The sequence below is a fragment of the Polypterus senegalus genome, chromosome 1 (genome assembly GCF_016835505.1).
Source record: "Polypterus senegalus isolate Bchr_013 chromosome 1, ASM1683550v1, whole genome shotgun sequence".
Lineage (NCBI taxonomy): Eukaryota > Metazoa > Chordata > Cladistia > Polypteriformes > Polypteridae > Polypterus > Polypterus senegalus.
Genome location: NC_053154.1, coordinates 189,644,517 through 189,671,225, shown reverse-complemented (window position 1 = coordinate 189,671,225; position 26,709 = coordinate 189,644,517). Strand labels below are relative to the sequence as shown.

The 26,709-nt window shown below is 38.5% G+C and overlaps 1 protein-coding gene and 1 long non-coding RNA gene across 2 annotated transcripts in view; both read left to right on the top strand.

Annotated features, from left to right (window-relative positions):
• LOC120536852 overlaps positions 1–18,785 on the top strand; it is a 50,739-nt gene extending 31,954 nt beyond the window's left edge. Inside the window, exons 3-5 of the long non-coding RNA XR_005635211.1 lie at positions 13,058–13,160; positions 14,834–15,191; positions 18,157–18,785. This is a non-coding gene — a long non-coding RNA (uncharacterized LOC120536852). The remainder of the gene's footprint in view (positions 1–13,057; positions 13,161–14,833; positions 15,192–18,156) is intronic.
• Positions 18,786–24,916: 6,131 nt separating this feature from the next.
• Positions 24,917–26,709, top strand: part of ece2b (endothelin converting enzyme 2b) — a 47,518-nt gene continuing 45,725 nt past the window's right edge. Inside the window, exon 1 of the mRNA XM_039765323.1 lies at positions 24,917–25,715. Coding sequence (XP_039621257.1) covers positions 25,683–25,715 — 33 coding nt within the window. The 5' untranslated portion in view covers positions 24,917–25,682. The remainder of the gene's footprint in view (positions 25,716–26,709) is intronic.

Genomic DNA, 26,709 nt, shown 5'->3' with positions numbered 1-26,709 from the left:
TATAGCATCAACACCCACAACCTCATGATACTGAACAGCATAAGCAAATAACAAAATGGATGAATGGGTACATAGATGTTTAGTGACTCTGGAGATCAAACCCTGGGGCAGTCACAGTCCCGGCGGATTCTGCATACTGCTTGCGTCTCAATGGATTTTCTGTACTTCGTTCCAGCTTGGTCATTACGTTTGTGACAAAATCTGGCCATATATCAGTCTCAGGCAATGCTTCCACTTTGTCCAGTGTTAATGTCTGCCTTGTGGCTCCTTTGTAGCCCTCTGTCAAAAGGAGGTGAATGCATACATCTAACTTAAGTATGTTTATTTTGATATGATGAATGGAGAACATTTTTGAGAACCTCAACCTTCCTGTATACTTAGTTGTAGAGATCTGTTACAACAGGCAAGCTAGTGGAGCTGGCAGTAGTGCATCACCTCCATCTTGTGGACATTGTGGGAAGTCTTCTGCTATGCACATGGCTAAATATTCCAATGCTCTCCATTCCTGGACTTTTGAAAACGAGGTGGCTTTTTGCTTTGAATCATTATTTATTTATTTATTTATTTATTTATTTATTTTAATGGCACCCTTATCCAAGGCAATTTACACAATCGGAATGCAGTATATATATTATATATATATATATATATATATATATATATATATATATATACAGTATATATATATATATATTTAATAAGAAACATTTTGTTTGCTGAAATGGAAGCGTATATAATCTGATGTGCTCCCCTGTAGTGTTTTTTGTGTCTGTGTGTAGCAGAACTGGTTTGATGGATATCTGTCCCCCCCTGTATGGGTTGTCAAGGCATTCTGACTGGCTAGGTCTGCCCTTTAAAATGGCATATCAGTCAACATGCTAACAAATATGAGGCTTATTCACAAAAATAAAACTTGTCAAGCTTGTAAAAATGTAGTAGATTTTGATGGTCATATGCTGGTTGAGGGAATGGAAACTTTGAAGCCAGTTCCACCTTCTCACCTTGGAAAGCTTTTGATAATCCTGGAATTTTTTTGCTGTAAATGAGAGAGAATTATTGTAGTTCCATTTTTTTAATTGCTCTACACACATTTTGGACAATACCAGTGACAGTGGTGTGGGCTAATTGGAGCTTTTTCCAAATTAAAACTGAGCAAATGTTATCCAAGTTCAAAATTGTTCCAGCCTTGCAGTATTATCCATAGAATGTGAAGGAGCAAGAAACGATATGACAATATTTTGAAAGAGTCTGAAGAAGTGAATCATTTAAAAAAATATAACTATATACTGTATATGTAATTTTGTTTTAACATTTTCTAATTTATGTTAAAGGTAATAGAAAGTAACAGATAATAGATATTAAGGATCATAAATATAGATATTGCTCATTTTTAAAACAGTTTCATTGTAAATCTAGGAGGCCCACCAGGATGGTTCGAACTGCACTTCACAACTGACAAGGTTCATCCTGGTGAAGCTTACCTGCTCCAGTCTTAATTAAAATCTATTAATTTCCACAATGAAATAAGAATTATGAGTAATGCACAGACATAATCCCATAGACCTAACAAAGTATATGATATACAGTATGTTAATTGGAAGGTGAATTAAAGCCACAATTACTGCAGCCAATGCACAACAATAAAGAAACATAAGCAAAAGCACTGCCTGCCGTGAAGTATTTAAAAAAGTTCATACTGAATTGCCTTTAGAACTGCAAAATGAGAGTTGGAAAAGCCCTGTTAATTACATGGGGAGTTTAATTTGATTTTTTTTTCTTTTTAATTAGTGTCAACTTAGCAAAGACCAGACATGGGAGCATTTGACAAGAGTAGCTCCTTCATCATCATTTCTGCTTCTCATTGACAATTCTCAAAGACAATGCTTTTTAAAAGAAATTAAGCAGCCAAATCCTGAAAAGAGAGATCAGTATATTTAAGTCATACTTGTTACATTTATAAAAAAAAAAATAATTCAGCCATTATGCATTTCTGCATTGACACAATACATGTTTAAACTGGCAAATAATAGCATATTTAATTGTGATAGGAGTCCAAATGACATCACAAATTGGCTTCAACCAGTTTGGCAAATCTGCACCCACTGTGGGCCCTCATGGAGTTGAAAACCTAGATAGCCCATGGGTTTACTGACGACACACCAAGTACCTAAATTAAATTATTTACATTTACATTTTAAAATCAGCTTTTTCAAAAAAAACAGATGCTGACTTAAATGTAGCCTTCAATGTTTCCAGTTAATTAAACAATGTGAAATGAAAAAAAAAATTAAAATGATCATTGTGTACCCTACAATATGAGGGGTCAGGATTTGGAATGAAAAAATAAACCTAGAAAATGAAAATAGAAATGTCATTCAGATGTGGATACTGTAATCTGCTATGCCAGATTATTGTAACTGTATTTTCATAATTACAAGACTGATTTTAGATATCATCTTCTTGGATTGTGACCTTAGTGGGGCAGTGTTAACAGGAGTGTTGTGCTTGGCAAACTTATCTAATGCGAAAGTCCAGGTAAAGAGTGATATGTTGCCAAGAGCAGAAATTCAGGAACCAGGCCTGGAACTGATGTTTAAAGTAGAGGAGTCCAGTTGAAATACAATTGTGCAGAACAGATCCATACAAGCTAGGTCTTGGCCATAGAAACTGGCTATTAGGAGCCGTCATTGCATTTTTGAGGATGTAGCTAGAGCTCATGGTATAAAGAGTGAACTAAACAATAACTTAATTCACCTGGGGTTACTAAAAGGTACAGGCACTGGGTAGCTTTAGGGTTAGTCAAACACCGAATGAGGTAGACAAGCCGGTCACAGCCACATAACTTTATGTTACAAGAAGAAAAACCTTGCCATATTTGTGTATGCAGCTATCAACTTGTTAAGAGTATTTGGTCTCCCTACAGTAACTGGGTACACTTACCTGAATGAGAAACATTTAGCGAACTTGTATTGCAACAAGGAGGCTTCCCATAACAAATGCCAAGAGACATCTAAAGGGGAAAGTGATTGGAAGAAATAGCCTAACTGATCAGAGGTGGTTTGCTATTTTCTGATTACTGTGAAAGTCACAGATTGTCCATAACAAGCATTGTATTGAAAGAAAATGTTGTTCAGAATTGTACCTCATTCCAGAAAACCTTAAACCAAAGGTTAAATATTGACTTAATATTCTTTTCATTTGGGCACTGCAGGAAAAAGAGTTGCTGCCTGCTGATTACCTCTTGTTTCAAGTAAACAGGATGTCAGTTGAATAGAACTTGGAGACCCAAAATGAGGAATACAGTAAATGGTGTGTTGGAAGCAGAAGCGTTGTTAGGATTTGCAGATATTATGATTTTTTATGCATTCTTTTTCAGAATATTCAAATTAAAAAATCGAATAGCCTTCCTCTTGAAGTTTTCCAGCTTTTGAGGGCTTTCGCACAATGATCAGATGCTAAATCAAATTAGATAGATAAAAAAGGGCTAATCTTATATTATTCTTATACAATCCAGAAAAAATATGGTCAGGAGTAGAGCACAATAGTTTAGGGGCTAAAGCCTCAGATGCCCCTGAAAGCCACTGGTTGGCTGTTGGCTCACACTTTATTGGTTGTGCTCCCATTACTGAAGTTTCATGCTCCTCAGTTATGTGTGTCCTGTGGTGCTGGAATTGAGACTCCAGCCAAAGGTCATTTTCATTGGATTACATCCTATCACCAAGCTCTTTGTTCTTGCGTGGTTATTTGCGCTTACAGTTTTTTCTTTCTATAAGTATTTTTAAGGAACTAGTCATGGCGTAGGTTGGCATGGTGGCGCAGTGGGTACCGCTGCTGCCTCACAGTTAGGAGACCCGGGTTCGCTTCCCGAGTTTTCCCTGCGTGGAGTTTGCATGTTCTCCCCATGCGGGAGTTTCCTCCGGGTACTCCAGTTTCCTCCCAAAGACATGCAGGTTAGGTGCATTGGTGATTCTAAATTGTCCCTTGTGTGTGGGTGCCCTGCGGTGGGCTGGTGCCCTGCCTGGGGTTTGTTTCCTGCCTTGCGCCCTGGGATTGGCTCCAGCAGACCTGTGGTTGGGATATAGCAGGTTGGATTAAGGAATGGATAGTCATGGCCTATAATTGCATAGCCCAAGATATTGTGTAGGGATCCAAGGTCACTATTGCTTTTATTTTGACATCATGCTGCTGATTCAATTAAATGGAAGCTTAGATAGATAGATAGATAGATAGATAGATAGATAGATAGATAGATAGATAGATAGATAGATAGATAGATAGATAGATAGATAGATAGATAGATAGATAGATAGATAGATAGATAGATAGATAGATAGATAGATAATTAATCCCAAGGGGAAATTCACATACTCCAGCAGCAGCATACTAATAAAGAACAATATTAAATTAAAGAGTGATAACAATTATAAACTTATGGTCTAGGAGACTCAATACAAACACAACAATAATATAAAAACAAGCAGATGCTAACTGTGAATGACACTAGAATTCTAATTCTGTCCTCTGTGAGGATGCAACTAACACATGTTAGAAATTTAATATAAACAATCCATGCACGTAGAATGCATCACCCTGGGATCCTATAGATGTGTTCTCAACCACTTTTTAAAATTGTGTACTTTAATGTGCAGCACTCTTTTTCATTTCTTGTTGTAAGCACTGCTAAGGTGCCTAACAACATTTTGGTTTATTCTCCAGTGCATTCAAATAGGACAGGTGTGACACTGACACAAGTTCCCTGAGGAATTCAGACCCCTGTTGTGTCAGCTCATGCCCAGAATGCAGAATTATTTCTGACCTGATCTCAATTCTGCCTACTTGTGCCTTAGAATCTTGTTTTGATTTAAGTATGTCACAACGCGACATGGCCACTGAGTATCTGTTGTGGTGAGAAATTTTGTATACAAGTTGGTAAATATTTTGCATGTCTTTATTTGTAACTTAGGCAAAGCAATTTAATATTAAAATTTCATTAGTGAGAAGCATTCATGTTTACCCCCTAGGACTAAGTCAGGATAGTGAATTTTACGACAGGGTTGGAGGAAGTGCCTCAAACAAGTTTGGCAAATGTTTCTCTGCAGGACCCTCTCAGTCAAGCCCTGCATGGTGGCCAACTATCTAGGTGGCAAACTTTACCTTAACAAATGATTTTGGTGGCAGGTGTGAAGGTATTATGTGCCCCATTTGTCTGAAGTATGGCTGTTTGGAATTGGCTTCTATCAGAAGCTTTTAAGTACCATGATGCCCTAGTGGCTCTAGGGGTTGGACAGAGAATCTATTAATTTGCTTGCTTTACCCCACTCTCTTTCTCTTACTAACTGATAAAGGAGCATCTTACACCAAGAACTGTAAAGAACAACACAATGAAGAGCGCAGCTCGGCAGCCATATTGAGACAGGCACATGGTCTGTTCTGAAGAAAGCTGACCACAAATGAGGACTTAACTAGAGACATTTTAAGTTAATAATTAAGACATCAGCATTTATCAGGTTGTATGGTTGCCAATATTCAAATGAACTTTGCATATTGTTATTATTTATGAATATTTGTTTATGAATATTTGTCTTTTACTACACTTAATTGACTGAGGTTATAAATGTAGAAGGGAAGGTGGGGAGAAGTTATATGGTACAATACCTTATAAACAGTGGTAAGTCTGTGAGATTTGAGGCATTCTGACAAAGGCTACATATTAATAATACAAAACAGGAAAGTAGAGTAATATATCACTCTACCAAGACAAAAAAGTATCCATCCACCCATTTTCAATCCCTATAATCTAATTATATGGACACTGAATGAGGTGCCAGTCTATCATAGGGCACATTCAGACATAGTCTCACACTAGGAACAACTTAGATTCACAATGAACCTATCTGGGCATCTTAGGGATGAAGAAGAAGAAAAGCCCCATGCAGAATGTGCAGTAAAGTTGACCACTGCATTGTGGTGTCATCTTGAGTGTTTGTTGTACACTCACTGAGCAAATTAGGAGGAACACTATGCTAATACTGGGTAGGGTCTCATTATGCATTCAATAGAGTCTCAGATCTTCATGGCACAGATTCTACAATGTGATGGAAACATTCCTTTGAGATGCTAGTATATGTTGACAAAGATTGCAACATGCAGTTTCTTCAGGTCTGTCAACTTCTCATTTATGCTGCAAATCTCCCATTCTACCACATCCCAAAGGTGCTCAGTTGTAGGATTCAGATCGGGTGACTGGGAAGTGACTGGAGAACATTGAACCCATTGTCATATGCATGAAACAAGTTTCAGATGACTTTTGCTTAAGATGGATTAATTGTGGCCATAAAGGGATGCACATGATCAACAACAATGCTCAAATAGGCCATGGCATTCAAGTGATGACTGATTGGTATTTACTGGCCTAATGTCTGCCAAGAAAACATTCCCCACACCATTACACCACCACCAGCAGCCTGGACTGTTAACACAAGGCAGGTTGGGTGTATACATACTTGCTGATGGCACCAAATTCCAACTCTACCATCTGTGTACCTCAGCAGATACCGAGATTCAGCAAACCAGACTACATTTTCCCAGTCTTCAACTATTTAGTTTTGTTAACCCTGTGCCCACTGTTTTCTGTGGTAACCGTCTTCTGTTCTTGGCTGAAAGAAGAGTAACCCAACGTGGTCCTCTGCTGTTGTAGCCCATCCAACTCAAGATCCAACATGTTGTGCATTCCAAGATGCTTTTCTGCTCACCACAGTTGTACAGAGTGTTTATCTGAGCTACTATTGCCTTTCTGTCAGCTTGAACCAGTCCGGCCATTCTCCTCTGACCTCAGTCATCATCAAGACGTTTCTCTCTGCAGAACTACTGCTCACTGAATGTTTTTTGTTTGTCATACCGTTCTCAGTAAAAATCCCAGGAGATCAGCAGCTACAGAAATGCTGAAACCAGCCTGTCTGGCACTAACAGTTATTTCATGGTCAAAATCACCAAGGTCATATTTTTCCCGTATTGTTATGTTTTGTTTTTTTTTTGGTAAACGTTAACTGAAGCTCCAGACTTGTATACACATCATTTTATGCATTGTGCTGCTGCTGTATAGTTGACTGATTAGATGTTTGCATTGATAAGCAGGTGTTACAAGTGCTTCTAACAATTTGCTTAGTGAGTGTGTATTTTTTATTAATGCAGATGTCAATACTTCTATGACATTAAAAATATATTTCTCATGTTAATGAAATCCACAGTGTCCACAATAAGAAAATTGATCACTGGATTATCTGCAGAGATAAGCTTGAACACAAAAATACTGCCCACCTAGCACTGAGGAAAATAAACAGAAAACATTTGGATCTTAAATATTTTACAAATTAAAATGTAAAGAAATGTAGTTGATATCAAAGGTTTTTTTTGGATGATTTTTTTATATTTTTGGACAAACTAAAACTGGCCTGCATGCTTCCCAGAACAGGAAAGTATTTCCACAGCAAAGCCCAAGTTATTCAAATAACTCTCTCTTACTTAATTAATCTTAATTAATCTTGATTAATGAGGAAAGACAGGCAAGACAAATTTGAAATTACATGACATATTTTTAAATAAACATTGAATTTCATTGTACTGTGTACTATATGCATAAAAATGAGCTTGAATAGTTGTATTCATCCTTTCCTAATTTTGTAAATAGTGTAATAGGGTAACAGATGTCCACACCAAACCTTCACCTGTGGAAACAGGCTTCTTCTTTTGTATATAACATGGGTAGAAAAAAGGTGATACAGAAAACCCTTTGAAAGTTTTTTTAAATAAATTAGGGGACTTCGCCCCCTGCTGGCTTCGCTCGCCAACCCCTGGTTTGCTTTTCCAGAAATACAATTTAAAGAGACGTTTTTTTCATGAGAATTGTTACATATGCATTGTGTTCACTTTTACTGTAAAACTTCAGTAAAAACAATCTTTGGAATTAATTTTTCTGATAGAATTTGTTATGGTCTTCCACTGTTAAATTTTCATCTGCTATTATCTCTTTCTTTACCTCTGATTCGTCTATTTCTTCTGGAAGTCCAAATTGCTGCATCGTTAAATCCTCTGCTTCTAACATTTCTTTCGATGATCGAAAGAGCCATTTGTTCATTCGACTTTTTGCATAACGTTCCTTTGAACGCTTCCCATAATTGCAAAAAATCAACTTCATCCGTCATAATTAAGTACACGAAGAAGTGTCTTAATTTGTCAGGCGGCATCAGACATCATTTCAAACACACAGTCGTCTGATTTACATAACCCAGCTGCTTGTGCCGCTTCTTGAAAACTACGGCACGTAGTTCCATCTATAGTTAGAACATCTTAATATGATGACGTTGCTTCTTTCGATTCATGTAACAACAATTTGAAATGAAACTGTTTGATATCTTTTGATGATACAATATTTAATCGAGCAACTCTTTTGCAATTATTTTTTCTTGGATGCCATACTCTTTTTTGCTTTTGCATTTACATCTGTTTTATTAAGTTCAAGATAAGCCAATAATTTTGTATTTCTATTTTTCGCTACTTTTAAAGCTTCTGCTTCTTCGCCCTCTTTAAATTGAATCATATTCTGACCTGGTAAGTGAATCGGTAATAATTCAACAGAATGACTTCGAACGTGCATTGGCAATTCCATTAAATGCCACCCGCTTTCCATTGAGTATCTAAATATGCTTGAACTTCGTCCTGAGACTGTTCTTTGGAAAAAGTTACGCGTACTCTATCGTGCCCTTTATGAACGTACTTGTAGATGTACTTAATACTCATAACCGATGCACAATACTCGACATTAATATGACAATTGAATCGTTTGAGCAAATACGACTGTTATATGGTACAGTCATTGAATTATCGATCATCACAATTTTACTTCACTTACTTTCCGTGATAAGTGTGTTGTTCGTGACGATTATCTCTTTGGCGATAATCAGGAAAGCCAACCTTAGTCATATCTGTTGTTTGAACAAACACTTTTGCAAATTTCTTTAAACACTTTTTTTCTTTTGAGTCCCAACATACTGAATCTTTTAAATGTGGCCCGTGAGACTTGTGTTTAATGACTTTGTACCATAATTCAGGATAGGTTTCTCTGTTTGGAATTTCAGCACAGACAAAGCGATCTACAGTACATCATCAGCAGTTAATAATTTATTTTGCAAAGTAACCAATAAATGCATGTGAGGTAAACCCCATTTTTGAAATTCGATCATGTAAATGTATGCTCTGATTTGACCGAACACCATTTCTAGTTCATTCAATAAAAATAAGACTTTCTGATAAAACAATCTACTTACGAAAGTGGGAATATCCAGAGCTGAGTTGGTCGCATTGTTCTCAAGAAGCTGCGGATTTCTGGCCATTGTGGATTGCATGTCATTGTAATAAATAAATCTGGCCGACCGATAGTTCAGGATATTGCTATTGCATAGTAATAACTGTTGCTATGCTCTTGGACTACCTTAATATGATGATAGTAATATTACTGCCTTACATATTTTGAATTTGTCTGAACTATTGATATTTGAATTTTGAACATGATCAATGAGACCTTGCATATATTCCGTTCTAGGTTTTGCTTAAAAAAAACTTAATAAAGAAGAGACGATTAGCTTTGACTTTTAGATACGCATTAATAATGTAACTGAGCGGTTAGATGACCGTGTTCTTGTTTGAAAATGGTTATAAGTAGGGCGTGAATTGCTTCCAAAGGATGTCAGTATGACGTGACTTGACGGTGTCTCAGGACGTGAAAGTGTCTCTCTGACTCTCTGTCTCGTCGCAAGTTTTTTTTTTTTATAATAGAGAGATATTATAGCTCCAATCATTCATTTCTCCCCATATACTTCACCAGGAAAACTGGTTTCCATTACATAACCTCAATTTTGGAAATCTTTTCCATCTCCAAATATTGTGTAAAAAAAGACATTCTGAACAACCAGAAAGCCTTTGAAATTAATTTTAAAGTTGTAGTAGTCTACGTTCATTTGTTGCATGTACACAAAAGAGGAACTGATGTCTATAAGCATAACTATAAATATGGAAATAGGTAGCCTCCACTGAAAAAAGGAAAGTCCATGCAAGAAAAATGACACTACATGACCCCTAAAAATGTTTCTATAGTCAATAGCAAAGTGTTTAATTTGTCCATTTTAAGTTTTCTTATAACACACAGCAAAAATTTAGTTCATATTACTAATTATTCTTTCATACATTCATTACAGTGATGGACACATAGGACACCCTCTTGTTATTTTTAAAATAAATGCTAAAAGTTAATTTTCCCAGGATAAAAGGTGACTGATTTTTTTACAGCATATACCCAAGTGAGAAAAATAGCCATCTCCTAAATGTGAGGGAACACTCCTGAAAAGAATACTGCTCAGTCACGTAATCTGACTTTTATGACAATTATATGCAGTGTTTGTACTCACGCCATTATGAGGTTCGTGTTGAACACGAAACTGTATCGATCATACTTGACCAAACAATTATCTTTCATTCAGGTAGCAGAAACACCAATGTGTGTGTCATGGTAAACTTTAACACTTAACGGAAAATGTCTTGTAATATTTCACCTGGCTGGAAAAATAGCAAGGTTTACAATGGCAACCTTCGAACAACATTTTGCACTGTGAATCACCACATCCTTTCAAAGTAGGAAAGAAAAACGCACTCGGTTTTACACTTACATTTTTCAATGTTTATTGAGTCAGACGTTACTATTTTTAAACATGCTTTTTTAGTAAGCCGTTCAGTTAAATGCAGCAGAGACAAAGGAAAACGTAATTAAATAAGCTGTCAGAATGCCTGTCCTTTTAAAGGCAGTCAATAAGAAGCGCGCCCATTAAGAAAGCTAAAAGACATCTCTAGCTCAGCACATGCGTAAAACGATAGACCACGTTGTGCGCATGCTCTGGATCAACAAGCTCATTGATTCTCTGTTGAATTCCATGGGGTAGCCCTCCTTAACTTTATTTCGCAATGGGGATACGACGCGTGTTTTGCATTCAGTTACAATAATGTTTTTACTTCATATATAAAATATTTACATCCCCATCAGCGAATTGTCCACATCAGCTGATGTTAAGCACGTCTGCCCTATAGAATTCTTACATTATTAATGTTCAATGTACTTTAAATGGTACAGTCGGTGTCTACCTGTATTTACCAAATAACACGTCTCTCTGAGATTGATTGCTTTTGTGGAAAATAATGAAAAAATATCATGAACAAATATGGATTTTTTTTTTTTGTTTTTTAGTTTTTTTTTTAATGCACACAATCAAATGTGGCTCAACAGTATGTGGCACATATTTACTTGGGGCAATCTGGATAAATGAAAGTAATTCATACGGCAAGAAGTCGTTTCTTATCATGTGGGTTTATTAATTTGCTTAATTCTTATACCACACATCCTGCACACATACAACAAGCTATTAAGCTTTGAATTTTCAGTTTTCTATTTTTGAATATAGTGGTGATTTTACTATGTGTTGAACATAATCCATGTATGTTATTCATGTGTAGATTGACTACACACTTTACAGCAATAGAAATTGTTCTAAGGTGGAAGACTTAGACATGCATTATACAGAGACACTTACCTAATTATGCATTTAGATTTGTAAGGATAATAATAAGTTTATGTTATGTGAATATTGAAATTTATAAAAACTGAATTGTGTACAATGCTACCAAAAAATCTATGCCATCAATTATCTCTGCCTTCTTCTTCTCTTTAATAAACAGTGAGGATGTCTCCATGTGCCCCCTGTCTCTAGATGTCAGACATGTGGCTCTCTTTTGGAAAGGTGACATAAATGCATCTACATTTAAATTTGAAAGGGATCACAGCATCACATGAACCTCTTAAAAATCATTTGCACTTTCTGCATTCTATGAACCACAAATACTCTAACTGAATATTTCTGCATTAATAAGATCAAAGTCCAGAATGCATAGATCAGGAGTCCTCAAGTTTAGTCCTGTATGCCTGACATGGATGTAGGGTTTTGTTCAAAGCCAGTTACATACTGTAATAAGAAATAAGCGAAGTCCACAAAATCAAAAAGAGTTGGGGAATTGCTCCATATAATGTCCAGCGGACGTTATAAAAATAGTAATAGAAATGGATCAAAAACCAAAGCATTTGACAATATACAGTTGGAAGATGGTGATATTTATATAGAAAATGGCAGTCGGATGTGATGTTGCAAGAAATGACGTCAAAACTGTTGGTTATAAGTGACATGTTCGGGAAGGAACCTAAAGAGATGTCATCATAGGGAGCCAGAAGTGAGGTAACTTTAGATCTTCGAATGACTGTCTGCTTAGAATTCCAAGAGCTAAACTTAAAAGAAGTGGTGAGGCGGCCTTCTGCTGTTATGCACCTAACATCTGGAATAGCCTGCCAATAGGAATTCGCCAGGCTGATACAGTAGAGCACTTTAAAACACTGCTGAAAACACATTACTTTAACATGGCTTTCTCATAACTTCAGTTTAGTTTAATCCTGATGCTCTGTATATTCAATTAATTATCATAACTACTGTATTCATGGTGGCTCCAAAATTCATACTAACCCCTACTCTCTCTTCTGTTCTCTTCCTGGTTTTCTGTGGTGGCGACCTGCACCACCACCACCTAATCAAAGCACCATGATGTTCCTACATTGATGGATTAAAGGCCAGAGATTAACATGAACATCATCATCCAGTCCTTCCATGAGATCCCTAAAAACAATGAGGATGGATCATTTATGTTAGGTAGAATGCCAAGAGGGGGCTGGGCGGTCTCATGGTCTGAAACCCCTGCAGATTTTATTTTTTCTCCAACCGTCTGGAGTTTTTTTTTTTCTGTCCTCCTTGGTCATTGGACTTTACTTTTATTCTATTTTAATGGGTTTTGTCTTATTTTAATTCTTACTTTGTCTTTTTTCTCTTTCTTCATCATGTAAAGCACTTTGAGCTACATTATTTGTATGAAAATGTGCTATATAAATAAATGTTGTGGTTGTTGTCATCATCAGGAGCCGGACATGACATCAGTATTGGGAGAGCGGAAGTGGCGTCATTATCAGGAGCCGGAAAACGGAAGTGACTTTGGGCGGCCACTTTGTGAATTTGGTGCACGTGAGTGAATGAAATAATTCTTTTTCTTCTTTGGTTTTGATGAAAGAGAGAGAGAGGTGTTAGTACCATAAATCAACCCTTTATCTTGCGATATTTCACTCACCTCATGGCTTATTGACTGCCTCCTAAGCGGACGTGTGTGACAATACTTTTAAACCAACCTTGCAGATAACAGAATCTGTATTAAATTCTAAGAATAGTTAGTGCGTATATTGTAGATTTTTTATTTTACCAGAATATCATCTAAATGAAATGTACACTAGGACAGACTAGCAATTTTTTTTTTGCTATTGTTTTTTTTTTCTCTCTCATTTTTTCTAATTATTTTATTAAAACAGATACTTCATGATGACCAATAATTTGCTTCAATCACCACAATTAGCTTAGAATTAAAAGATTGGTTTGAAACAACAGCCTACAACTACTGTAAACCCCAGGGCCAAATTCAAGGAGCACCTTAGCCTTTATTTGCCTAATTAAATTGATTGTTTATGCCATATTGGGACACCAACACTTCGGTGTTCGGGGTGTTGTTTTCAATATAAAGCTTAATGGACACAGCTGACAGTTGTGGTCATCTAGTTATGTTCAATAGTTTAATTATTGTAAATAATAAGATATACAATACATTTTATTTGCATTTGAATAACCATTAAACAAGTTAATAATACTTGATTTTAAACCATGTACTCATCGGTTTACTGAACCCATTAAATTTTAGAATCCGGAGAGTATTAGGTTCAAGGTAAAGGACCAGCCCTTCTAGGAATGTCAGTCCAGCACATGTCACACTCACTCACGGAAACACTGACACTTGCTGTCCCTGGGCCAGTTCAGAATCACCAATAAACCTAACCTGCATATTTTCTTGATGTACAAATATCATTATTCAAGCATGGAAAAACTGTTATTTTTTCAATGCTTTTTTTTGGCTTATTAATACAAAGCAGAATGGTGGCTCTGAGGCTAGGGATCTGTGCCAGAAATCTGAAGATTGCCGGTTTGAATCCTGTAAATGCAAGAAGTGCCTCTACTCCATTGGGCCCTTGAGCAAGGCCCTTAACCTGTATTTGCTTCATCCAGAGTATGATGTTAATCTGCATCCAGTTCTGCAAGCAGGTCCTCCAATTTACAGGGAAACTTGGGGGTTGGTGGCAGGATTGGCACTCCAGCCACCGTTAAAAACTTCACACCAGTGTGGTGCTGAGGTGTCAGGTCCCAATCCAGGTGGTTTGTCATGTGGTGGGTGCAGCAATGCGCTATCAGCACATGCTCCCAACCTCTCTCCCTCTCTTTCTCTCTCTCTTCTTTACTTAAAATTAAATTACAAAGCATAATGGTGTATATGATGACTGTTTTACTGTTCAAAAACATTCCAAGTGCTTTATTACCTAGTGACGATTATTAAATATTGGAGAAATGATATAGAGTTAGATGTAATTCATTCATCTGATATCAACCAATTTAAAATAACACACAATTAAGCATACATGTCTTGTGCAGGAGACACAGCAGTCAGGATTAAGATGTCATTAATCTTATTGCAGAGCTATCTATCTATTGTGAAATGAATGTGCAACTGGGGGCAGCTTTAAGCTCAGATAATAGTACTTTCCAACCAGAACACCAGAGGGTGCTGTTAACTGATCCCTTTTCTCTTTCTCTCTCTGCAGACAAGAAGATCGACAACTTTGACATTTTTTACTTCACTTCCGATGTCCGTCTGTCTGGACCCGCCTGTTCCTGTCAGGACTCCATATTACCCAAAGCTCTGCCATCTTGAGCAGTCGATTACAGAGACTTATGTCTGCATGACATTTATTTTATTTTTTTTAACTTGTTTTAAACCCATATTTTGTTTTGAATATACAGGGTTTGCTTTCAGGTGCCCCAAAACTCTATCTTGTCCGACTCTTTTGGCATAGTCAACAGGATTCTTGGAACATTGCTGGCAAATTGTGTAACAGAAAGAAAATCCAGGCTTTAAAACTCAAAGTCGGGGAGCAACGGATGCAGCTCACTGAGATGGAGGTATGTAACAAAACCTGTGCTTATCTACAACAGCAATGTTCTTTGAGAATGTCCCAATTACTACTTCTGTTGTACCACAATGACAATATTGAGAATTTGTTTCCAGTGTTTGAACACACTTCAACCCATTATCACTGGGAGCGTGTAGAATGGGCACAAAAATTGGTGCTGTTTTTGAAGGGATAAGCACAGTGGGCCTATTATGACCTTGATCTGTAGGCTGATGGTGACTATGACCAATTCAAGGCTTTTGACTTATGGGTCAGAGTCAGGAGCTGGCTGAAACCAGAAACTAATACTCCCAAAAAGATTGTGAAGAAGGTTTCATGTGATTACGTATTGAATGCCCTCACCATTTTTCTCATCCAGCCGGTAGGTAGGCTAGAGATTGATAACAAAGAAGATCTGATCCCAACCCTTGAGCAACATTGCACAATCTTACAAACTGATGATTCAGAACAGCCTGCTGATTACCGTAAACCTCCAATAAAATGTGAGGCAATTTTTAAGCCTAACTGCTGCTGACAGACTTGGTGATCAGACCACAGGAGAAACACAGTAGTGCTCCCCACTGTTACAAGTGCAGGGAGATGGGCCACACCTTCACCTGATGAGCTGATGAACTACAGTTGAGGATGATGAGAAAGGTATTGTTTTATGGCCAACCCTCTGTCACTTCCTTTTTACCAAGGTGGAAGCAGTAAATGGTCATTATGTAATTCTTGATTGACAGCCAATGCATGTACTATCCAATGCCACTGAGCCTCCACTTTCTGACTACTAATGATTTATTGTATCATGTAGTAAAACATGAGTGCTAGGTGAGGTATTTGCTGCTAGTCCAATGAATCATGTGAGCCTACAGGGGGCAGTTTGTGAATTAGCTTTTAGGTGCCCATCTGGGAACCAAAAAGACACTAGAATGGATTAAGTTCTGATTTTATCGAGTGGGAATTACCGAGGAGGTCTGACAATTTTGTGTTTCTTGTCCAGAGTGTCAGCCGCTTCAGATTCCTCAGAAGGACCATGCTCCTCTTGTTCTCGTCCTGTTCATTGACATCCTGATTGAATGAACAGGGGTCCAAATAATAGGATCCCAAGAGCCTTCTGCATGTGGTCACAAACATATTTTAATAATCGTTCACTACACAACATGACACCCTGAGGCAATTCTCCTAAGTCTTGACAATTACAAGAACATCGCATGGGAATTATTAGTGGTTTTTACGTGTGGCAGTATCGCTAGAGAAGTCCTCACAGACCAAGGAACACCCTTCACCTTGGAAACGTTAGGGAAGTTGGCAAGTCACTCTACATCAAGCATTTAAAAACCTCAGTATATCATTCTCAAACTGATGGTTTAGTAGAGTGGTTTAAACAAACACTCAAACAAATGCTTCACAAGGTGGTCAGCGACGATTAGAGGAACTGGAACCAGTTAGTCCCCTTCATACTTTTTGCTTATCGGAAGGTCCCACAAACCTCTAAGGACTTCTCCCCATTTGAATTACTCTATGGTCGTCAATCCTGGGGCCTATTGGACATTCTAAAAGATGGATGGGAGGAAGAGGCCCTGCCCTCCACTTCCATTTTAGAATATATTGCACAGTTAAGCAATAGAATTTGCAAAATTCTGAAGATTATAAAAGAAAATATGTAACGTGCACAGTCAGCCCAGGCTTGACTGCAGAACAACACTTCAGGAATTACAGCCCAGAGACCATGTCATACTCTTGATTCCCACTACCCAAAATTACTGCTACATTAGCAATGCTTATACAAATTCAAAGAAAGGGACAGTTGGTTGATTGTTTTGCGAATCAACAAAGCCATTGGCCAACAGAAAACTATACTACATGAATCTGTTGAAACTATGGTAGGACAAGGATCTTAATGCCTACTCCAACCAACCTTGTTCTTACTTCACTCAAAAAAAAACTTTAAATGTGATCTTAGTCTGATGCCCTGCGGTGGGTTGGCACCCTGCTCAGGATTGGTTCCTGCCTTGTGCCCTGTGTTGGCTGGGATTGGCTCCAGCAGACCCCGTGACCCTGTATTTGGATTCAGCGGGTTAGAAAATGGATGGATGGATGGATAGTCTGATGCCCAATCAATGATATGAGCTCAAATCAGCGATCCTGTCTGTCCCAGAGGTGGTGAATGAGCAAACTGGAAGAATTTCCCTGATTGCACTTGACATCATTATAGAACCAGGTGTCATCATCTAAGAAAAATCATATCATCTCCCAATAGCAAGAAGAGCTTGAAGATCAGGAGGATGCTAGACCATGCATTTATAGAGGAAAATTTAATTCCCTGGTCTAGTCCCATAGTCCTTGTCCCTAAGCCTAACAGTAGTTGATGCTTTTGCAGCAACTTCCATCGACTTAATTTTTCACAATTCGATGCATATCCGATGCCACAAGTGGACAAACTCCTTGAGTGACTTGGTAAGGCTCAATGTTTGATCACATTTGATATGACTAAAGGGTACTGCCAAATTCCCTTTACAAAATCCGTCAAGATAAAGACTGCATTCAGCACCCCTAGTGCCCATTGGCAGAATCATGTTCTCCCATTTGGATTGCACATGGCTCCTGTGACCTTCCAACATCTGGTGGATAGAGTGTTTCAGCCAAGGAAATGTTTCTTTGGATTGACCAAGGCCAAATATTTAGGCTACTTAATGGGCAAGGGATCAGTTCATCCACAATGCGCCAAAATTGATGTCATCATGATCTGGCCCTGTCTGAAAAACAATAAGCAGGTGCAAACTTTCTTAGAACCAGCAGGCTACTATCACCAGTTTGTTTCTCATTTTTCTGAAAGAGCAGTGAGTGCCCTTGTCTGGTGTTACAAAGAAGAGGACCCCTAACATGGTTGTATTCCGTGACATAAAGTGAGCACTTACAGTACATCAGTGCTGGTTTTGGTTACTCCTTACTTTTCTTCTTTTATTTTACAGACTAACGTTTTGGACACAGGTCTCTGTACTGCGTTGAGCCAAGGTGTTTACATTGTTGAACACCTCATCTTGTCCCTGAGTTTGGAAACTACTGGATTTTAACTCTTTCAGGGCTGATTTCGACTCTTTGTCAAAAAGAGTCAACTGTAAACTGTGAGAAAACCAACTGTTATTTTTTATTTGGACTCTCGTTGCCTGAAGGAATGTTTGATTCATTGGTTTGACCGAGATTTCCTGTGGTCACATGAGTAGCAAGGTGCAAACAATGGCAAAAATGGGACTGACATCTGGCGAGACATCAAAGTGAATGTGTAAAGCCAAATACTCCGCAGATGACATTTTGCCTATTTTCTCTAAACTGGATTATGACTTGTCAGACTCTGATTTTCATACAAGTGATCAAAAACGAATGTGAGGTTCCAGCTTCAGCTGATTGGTCCCCAGCCAATCATGATACTGACAATGTTCACCAGGTAGAACTGCCACTTAACAATGATAAGATGTATATGCCACATTGCAATGTTCTGTGACTGTGATCGCTGCTGCCCCAGGCACGCGAAGACAGCCTGGCAGCAAACCTGCTGCACATTCTTGGCAAACTGGAAGCCACAGCATGCAGCAACAGACGTTTTATGTTGATTTCTTTGTGAAACCATTGCTTTTCAGCAACTGTTTTATGGTAAAAATATTCAGCCCTCAAAGAGTTAAACTTGAGTTACATTTTTAAACTCACGTTTTGTTTTGAATATACAGGGTTTCCTTTCAGGTGTACCAAACATCTATCTATCTATCTATCTATCTATCTATCTATCTATCTATCTATCTATCTATCTATCTATCTATCTATCTATCTATCTATCTATCTATTGTGATGGATGGCCGGCAGCTCAACCCAGACGAAACCCTCAGGACGCTAGATGGTGCCTGCCCTGCAGCATAGCGGTACATCCCCACCGACCCCCAAAGGGCATTATGGGAGATGGAGTTCAGCTTAACAGCCCTGCTGGGTATTGTGTTTATTTAGTATTGTATTGCCGGTTTAATGTAAATGTGGTACTTTGAAGGCACATTACAGGAAGGAAAAAAGAAATTAACAGAACTTCTTGGTGCTTTTACCTGGTCTCTTGGACGTTTGTCTATTGGGTTTGAGGACCGACAGCGCCCTCTAGTGTCACACTATCTATCTATCTATCTATCTATCTATCTATCTATCTATCTATCTATCTATCTATCTATCTATCTATCTATCTATCTATCTATAGTACTTTTTCTATCTATGTTTACACTCACAATCATTTAAGTTTACTTGCTCTGCATATGTTGTTGTTGGTATACTGGCATCTGTCTCAAGCTGGTTCCTGCCTTATACATAGTGGGACCTACGCTTCAGAAAGTATATAAATCGAATTTCTGTACAAGGAATATACCAAGATTTTGGAATGTTATATATGCAAAAGTTCTAATAGAATATAAAGCCAGATTTAACAAATTAGTGAAGCCAATTACACTTTCCTGAAGGTGTGTTTTTGAGTGCTACTGCATCACAAACAACTTCAGCACCATTATTAATAATCTGTTATGTATCTGTGTTTTATAGTTTTAGTTACATTGTGCATAATAAGTTGTATAATAATGTTTGATCCTAAGGTGCACAAAAGTAAAGGTTTTTAATATGCATAAATGATTATTATATTTGCTAGTAAGACACAAAGCTGCTATATATCCGATAGGTACTTCAAAATGACAATACAAACTGTACTTCATGAAATTTTAAAGCTTACAGACTGTGGAAATATCATACAACATGACAAGAAATGAATGTTAATAGCTCTCAAAAGTGAGAGAGTCTCTACTTTTTGCTGTCATTGTTAACACATGCCTGGAAGCTTCTCCAGATGGTCTGTAAAGCGTGATGCTCATTTCTTGTGGTATTGTTGCAATCACATTTTCAATTTTCTGTTAGAAATCTCACATATCACGTGGCTTGATAGCATGGACACATTTTTATATCACTCCCACTGTCATAACTCAAAAGGCGTAAGATCTGGACATTTCCAAGGCCATCTTCTGCTAATCCATTTTCAGTCAGTTCCTACTAGAATGAATTTGAGTGTTCAAAGCAATGCAATGTAGTAAACTAAACAACCTGTAGTGGCAGGTTGTCACAATTGCATATTTGACCACCACGTACCAGAAGATGCCACAATTGATCAGCCACCCCTTCTGCAAACTAGTTGTTGGGACTGTCTCATGTTCATACACAACATATGACAAGAATTATGTGTACCCTAAAACAGACAATACTTCACATGTCTTGTTGAATGTCTCTAGCCTGTGAACAACAGATTTTTTAAAGCTTTTTTAAAGCTACTACTACTATTAATACTACTACTAATAATAACATTAATAATAATAAGAAGAAGAAGAAGTAGAATGAAAAGGTTCAAATAATATATTTGTATAAACGTTACAATAACATTTCTATGCCTTTATATCCAGCCATCTCTAAACCACAATGTGTGACAGTATAGAGAGTATGACTGCCCTGCAAATGTATTGTAACTACCATTAATAGCAAAGTGTTCTGTAATGCTATAAAACTGGCATTGATATAGAATTGACATATGATTGACATTCATTCAAGATTATCATAAACATTTTAGTACAAAAACTGGCAGATGTCAAGCCTCTGCTAACCAAATTACCATGCAGCTATAAAAGGAGCAGGGTGACTAACAAGGTCATCAGTAAGTAGTGTAGCTGTCCTTAACAGAGGGCTTGATCCTTCTTCTGAAACATTCCCACAGATATCTGCAAAGATCTAACAACAGCAGCATGTGCTTTTTCTGAGAGCAAAAAACACAACCATGCACTGGCTCAAAGATGACAGATTCACTTCCTTCAGAGTGCAGTACAATCTCCAAGACCTGAAAGTGTTCTTCTTCTTGTCATTTTCAGATTAACACACCAACCACCATTGAGTCACAGTGACAAATGTTAGAAAACCTGATTTGTGTCTTCAGGATGTTGCTCAGTCTTGTTCTACCCATATGATGCATAATTCATGTTGGCTACCATCCTCTCCTAAGAAAGGACAAAAAAATAGAATTAAAGCCTCTGATAGATGCGAGAGAGGTTGCTTTCTTTGTTAGTGTTTGGAGTGTGGACTCTATACAAGAAGAACAGAATCATGTCAGTTAAGTCAAGGAGGACTTAGAAATAAAAAAGAACTTCTTAATACATGTCCTACAAGTCTGAACCATAGTGGGCTCAAAACATGCAGACCAATGAAACCTTTGATGCCCTGCCAAGAAGCCCTTCCACAACTTAAATTAAGCCACATAACAAAGCATTCTTAAACAGGCTCCCTCATCCCTAAAAGAGAGGAGTCAAATTTACAGTAATACTAAGTCACATGTGATTCCAAATATGCCTCAAACTTTCCAACATTTAAGGGCTACAGAACTAAATAAGAAAGATGCTATTCATGCCCTGTCCGTGGTGCTGAACAATCTTTGACTTTTGACTTTTACCAGGGATACTCAAATATGTTTAGATTCACAGAGCCTTACTCGCACAGCAAAATATAACAGCCCTGAACTTTTTTCTTTTTTTTTATTTGAAAATTGAGGTTCTTTCTGGGTAATACACAGCCCTTATCTTCTTTCATCTCACAATCGGTATGTTTCAGTGCTTTGGGCTTAAAATGATCACTATTAAAGTGAAATTTTGAAAATTTGTCCTCATTCAGACCACAGATTATTTTGTTTTGGTATCTATAATAAAGTGTATTATGTACAGAGAGGGTGTTGGGATTATTATAAAAAAAATAAAATAAGATATAACTGTTTATATTCTGCTTAACTTCATGAATCTGGTAGAAGAAGACTCATGCTGACGGGATATATGTTTTTAGCAAACAACTTAATAATGTTAACCATATTAAACAATGAAATACACCTTGTGGGAAAACATAGCTACTTAATGAAATACTTACTTGCTGAAACTGTCACGGAAACTGCCATGAGGTTTGAGCAGTTCTGCATCTGTTCATGACTACATCAATACATCTTCTGGTATCCATGTCTAGTTTGGTTCCTGCCTTGTGCTCAGTGAATAGATAGATACACATGTGTTACACTCATGCGTCATGACTTGCATACTCAAAATAGCAAAAGGGGTAATAGGCCTCCACCCAGTCACCCTGACCCCAAACTCAAATGGTGGGCTTCAAGGCTTGCTCAGGCTCAAAATCAGACATAGGATTTACAAGTTCAAAAATACTTTCAGATGTCCAAGATCTACAAAAATGCCCTCGAAGTGAGAGGGAAACTGCAAAAACCCTCTCATTTAAAGGACAAAATCAACCATTTATCTTTAAAAATAAAGAATTTATTTACATAAATAATAAGAGAACAAAAATGTATAAAGGCAAAATAGGGGGAAAACAGATGTACCTAAAAGAAAGCCATGCAAAGCAAACAAGTTCAAATCTGTATTGCAGAGATCAAATTAAAAGTACAGAATTAAAATTTCACAATACCCAGACAGCCTAATATGATACTCACTATTTGAAATTTGACCGCATCTCGTGGGGTTCCATGCATGGAAAACAAGGAATGTACCCCTGTAGCACATGTATTCAAAACATAATCTTAAATCAAATATAACAATATTAAGAAAAGCTACATATAGAACAAAAAATGAAATGACAATAAAAAGGAAAATAAACATAAACTAGGTAGCAAACCCTGGCTGTAACATAACATTGTAAATGTCACTGGTCACTTTGAGGTCACTTAAAAAAGTGACAACTATAAATTTGGAAATTAGAATATGGTGACACAAGGACACTTGTACAACTGCAGTATATTGTGAATCACTTAAGGACATATTTACATGAACAAAAGAATTTGACCAGACCTGAGGATCAGATGGTGAGCCCAATCCATTGCTTCCCTTGTTGGCCACATAAATATGACAAACGAATGTGACTTGCCAACAAGAGTAGAAGGAAGGCTTTCATGCTACTTTTGACATATTTCAGATTAAAGTTTCAAGAGAAACACCATGTGAATCTGTGGGATTTTCTTGTCACCTCGTGTACATCAACACTTTCTGTGGGTTTCAGGGTAACACCCCAGGTTATGGGCTACAGGGCGGTAACAAACAGAGGTGAAATGTCATTCATGTTGTCTGGTACTGAGTTTCTTCTTCATTACACTCTGCATTTAAAATGTTGTCATTCTTGAGCACCATGGACTGCAATGGACTGGCATTGGGTTATCTTTAGCATGAAGTTTGTCTTCACTTGAACGGTTCAGTCTACACAACATTCTTAAATTGCATACATCCAGAAGCCAAGAGGTGTGCCACTATGTGCAGAACCATCATCTACCATATGCTCTTTCCTGTTTAACCTAGTGGCTTCACAAAGAACCTATAACCCATCAATATATGTCAGGCCTACCTGCAGCCATTTTCACTAAGATAATTCTCAGACACACACATCTATCTATCTATCTATCTATCTATCTATCTATCTATCTATCTATCTATCTATCTATCTATCTATCTATCTATCTATCTATCTATCTATCTATCTATCTATCTATCTATCTATCTATCTATCTATCTATCTATCTATCTATCTATCTAGGACAACAAATGCAACTTCAGGTTAGTCTAACATTATCCACTGTCCTGCATGATACTATCACCTTGGCATGGGCCAAAAACTCTAAGGAATGTTTAGATAGATAGATAGATAGATAGATAGATAGATAGATAGATAGATAGATAGATAGATAGATAGATACTGTATATGTACAGTATAACCCCACTTTGTGCATTTGTTTATTTTCGCACTTGGACCAGTGCCAAATGGGTACATTGCTCCAAGACAAAGCACAGTTGTTCACATATTTATACTCATGACATGGCAAATTAAGCTGTCAATCAATGTAACAAAACAGTAGTGTGATGACCCGAAATCTTGAGGTTGTGTGTTCAAATCCTGCTACTGCCACTGTGTGGACCATAATCAAGTTACTTCAACTGCCTGTGCTCCAAAAGGTAAAACAAATTACATTGGTTGGTAGTGAAGCTTTGGACTTCAAACTCAGAAGTGGTAGGTTCAAATTCCACTACTGACACCATCAAGTCACTGCACCTGCCTGTGCTCCAATTGGAAAAACAAAAGTAGCCAATTTTATTTCAGGTAAGTCATCTTGGATAAAGATGTGAAAAGAAGCCAGTGTCTAAAGAGAAAGTGCACATGAACACATGGTAAGTATGCCCGCTTCACAGAGAATGCATCCCTGTTCAAGCAGAGTGAGGCAACAGTGAAATCTGCTATGCCAGTATACCACCTTTAAAAGTGAAAGTAGATGGAAAATAGATAATGTATTTTTTTCCACAATGCTACTTCTTAATCTATTTATCTATCTAAAATGACTTTGGATGAGTCTGGTCATGAGCGTACCCTGCCTGTCCTGAGCTGGCATGGTATCTAGTTTGATTCATGCTTCACATTCAGTTCTGCTGAGAAATGCTCCTGACATCCATAATTGGCTTAAGTGGCTTTGCAAAGCCAGATGGATAATTCTGAATGTTGCATAAAATTCTATTTTCATTAAAACTTCGACCATATTCTGATACAACACAAAAAGTGAACACAAATGAAAGTATATGTGAATGGAAATGATAAAGGATGGACAACCAAAGAATAACACCAGCCAGAGAAGAAATGGGTGCATTGTTTCTCAGAGGACGATTAAAACCCAGACAAAGAGCATTTGTCATGACGGGGTTTTAGGCTCATACAAAAGATGAGCCTCCCAATGCCGCACATCTGTAAATAAGTATGAGCCGAATTGATCTGATGATGCAGGATGATGAAGGACAGACGTGATGTAATGAAAGATTGTGATGAAGCTTCGGCGTCGGTTGGCATCAGCAGATGGGGACCTCACAAATGATCAATAGATCCATCGGGATGGGCTGATGTCAGGTCTATCTTGGGTACTCTCCTGTGCCAGTTCGCTTCTGGTACTGAGCACTTGAAGGAGCGTTACTCACTACACGCGTTACGCTAACACCGTGGGGACAGCACAGGAGAGCACAGGGAGCGCAGCGCACATGTCTCACCTGATGCTGAGTGAACTACAATGGGTTTTTTGTCATAGTAACCGTTGGGGAGGGGGAGTGGGGGAGCGAGAGAAAGAGAGAGCGAGCGAGAGAGAGAGAGAAGATAGAGTCAGAGAGAGAAGAGGTGGGGGGTGGGGGGGGGAGTGATCTGGCGTTGAAGGACCGGTCTGCGAATGCGAGTCCAGCGCAAACCAAAGCGATCGAACTAAAAAAAAAAATCAGCGGCCTCATCCAGGGAAAGGCTGCGAAGCCGGTTAGAGAGACTGGCAACCAGGAGGAAGCGGCGCCCGCGCGGATGGCGATGCGGCTAAGATAATGGCCGGGGAGTCGCACGGTGCAAATCGGGAGAGCTGAACGGCAGCCCCCCTCTGTCCACCATGAGCGTGGCTCTGCAGGACCTGAAGATCAACGTGAGTGCGCCGCGCCGCTTCTTTGTTTCGTCCTTGCTTTTTTTGCAGGAAGCCGTGGCTCTCTGCTTCCGCGAGCCGCATCCGAGCTAATCATCGCCCAGGCAGAGACAAGGGTGCAGGGTGGGAGCCGGGCACGGAATGGAGAGGGAGGGGGCTTCTGTGTTTGTGTGTGTGTGTGCGCGCAACTGGTTAGCGAGTATAAACCCCTGAGCTTTAGTGACCCGCATTTGAACTGTCATGTGGGGTCAGAGTCTTCACGATCGGCGGGCTGAAGCCATTCATACTTCGTTGGCTACGAATCCACACCAAGATGTGTTGCGCGTACTTTCCTCAATTCCGAGTAAGTGATGAGCAGTTCATATTTGAGCTTTAAACACGTTATACCTGTTCTGTGGTACGACATTCTAAATTGGCGAATAAATAGACAATCGAGTTTTTTTTCTTATTTTAAAAACTTTCCAAATTATTGTATAACAGAATAATCTGTGCTCATAAAATGGGGTGGCGGTTGTTGCCACCGTAGCCCGGGTGTCCAATCGATAGACCCGTTGTTAGTGTTCCTGTAGGCACAACCCGTAAGCCGTGCGACGAGCTTAGAGGTGATCAGCATAAACATTCGGCTTGCACTTTGGGCGTTGGCATAATTTCCAGAAAGATACAATCGCACTTTCGCTTGTCCGCTGTCGTAACCAGGAAAGCCAAAGAGCGAAAACTGCGGAGCCCCCAGTTTGCTTCCTTCGCGGGAACCCTGGGTGGCGCTCGTTTATCCACAGGTGGTTTTACTGCCCTGCGCACTTTCCCCGGTTGCTCCCAAGTTGTTCTGACAGGCAGCGATTTTAGGACAAAATCCTTTAGTTCGTCAGTACACGGATCTCGCCTGACGTGTTTTAGGAGTGTTGCCATGGCAGCCGCGAAGAAGCCTATTGAGGCGCTGAGATGAGACCTCCTCCGCTTCCTCTTCTTCTCCCACCTCCTCCTCCTCGTCCTCCACCTC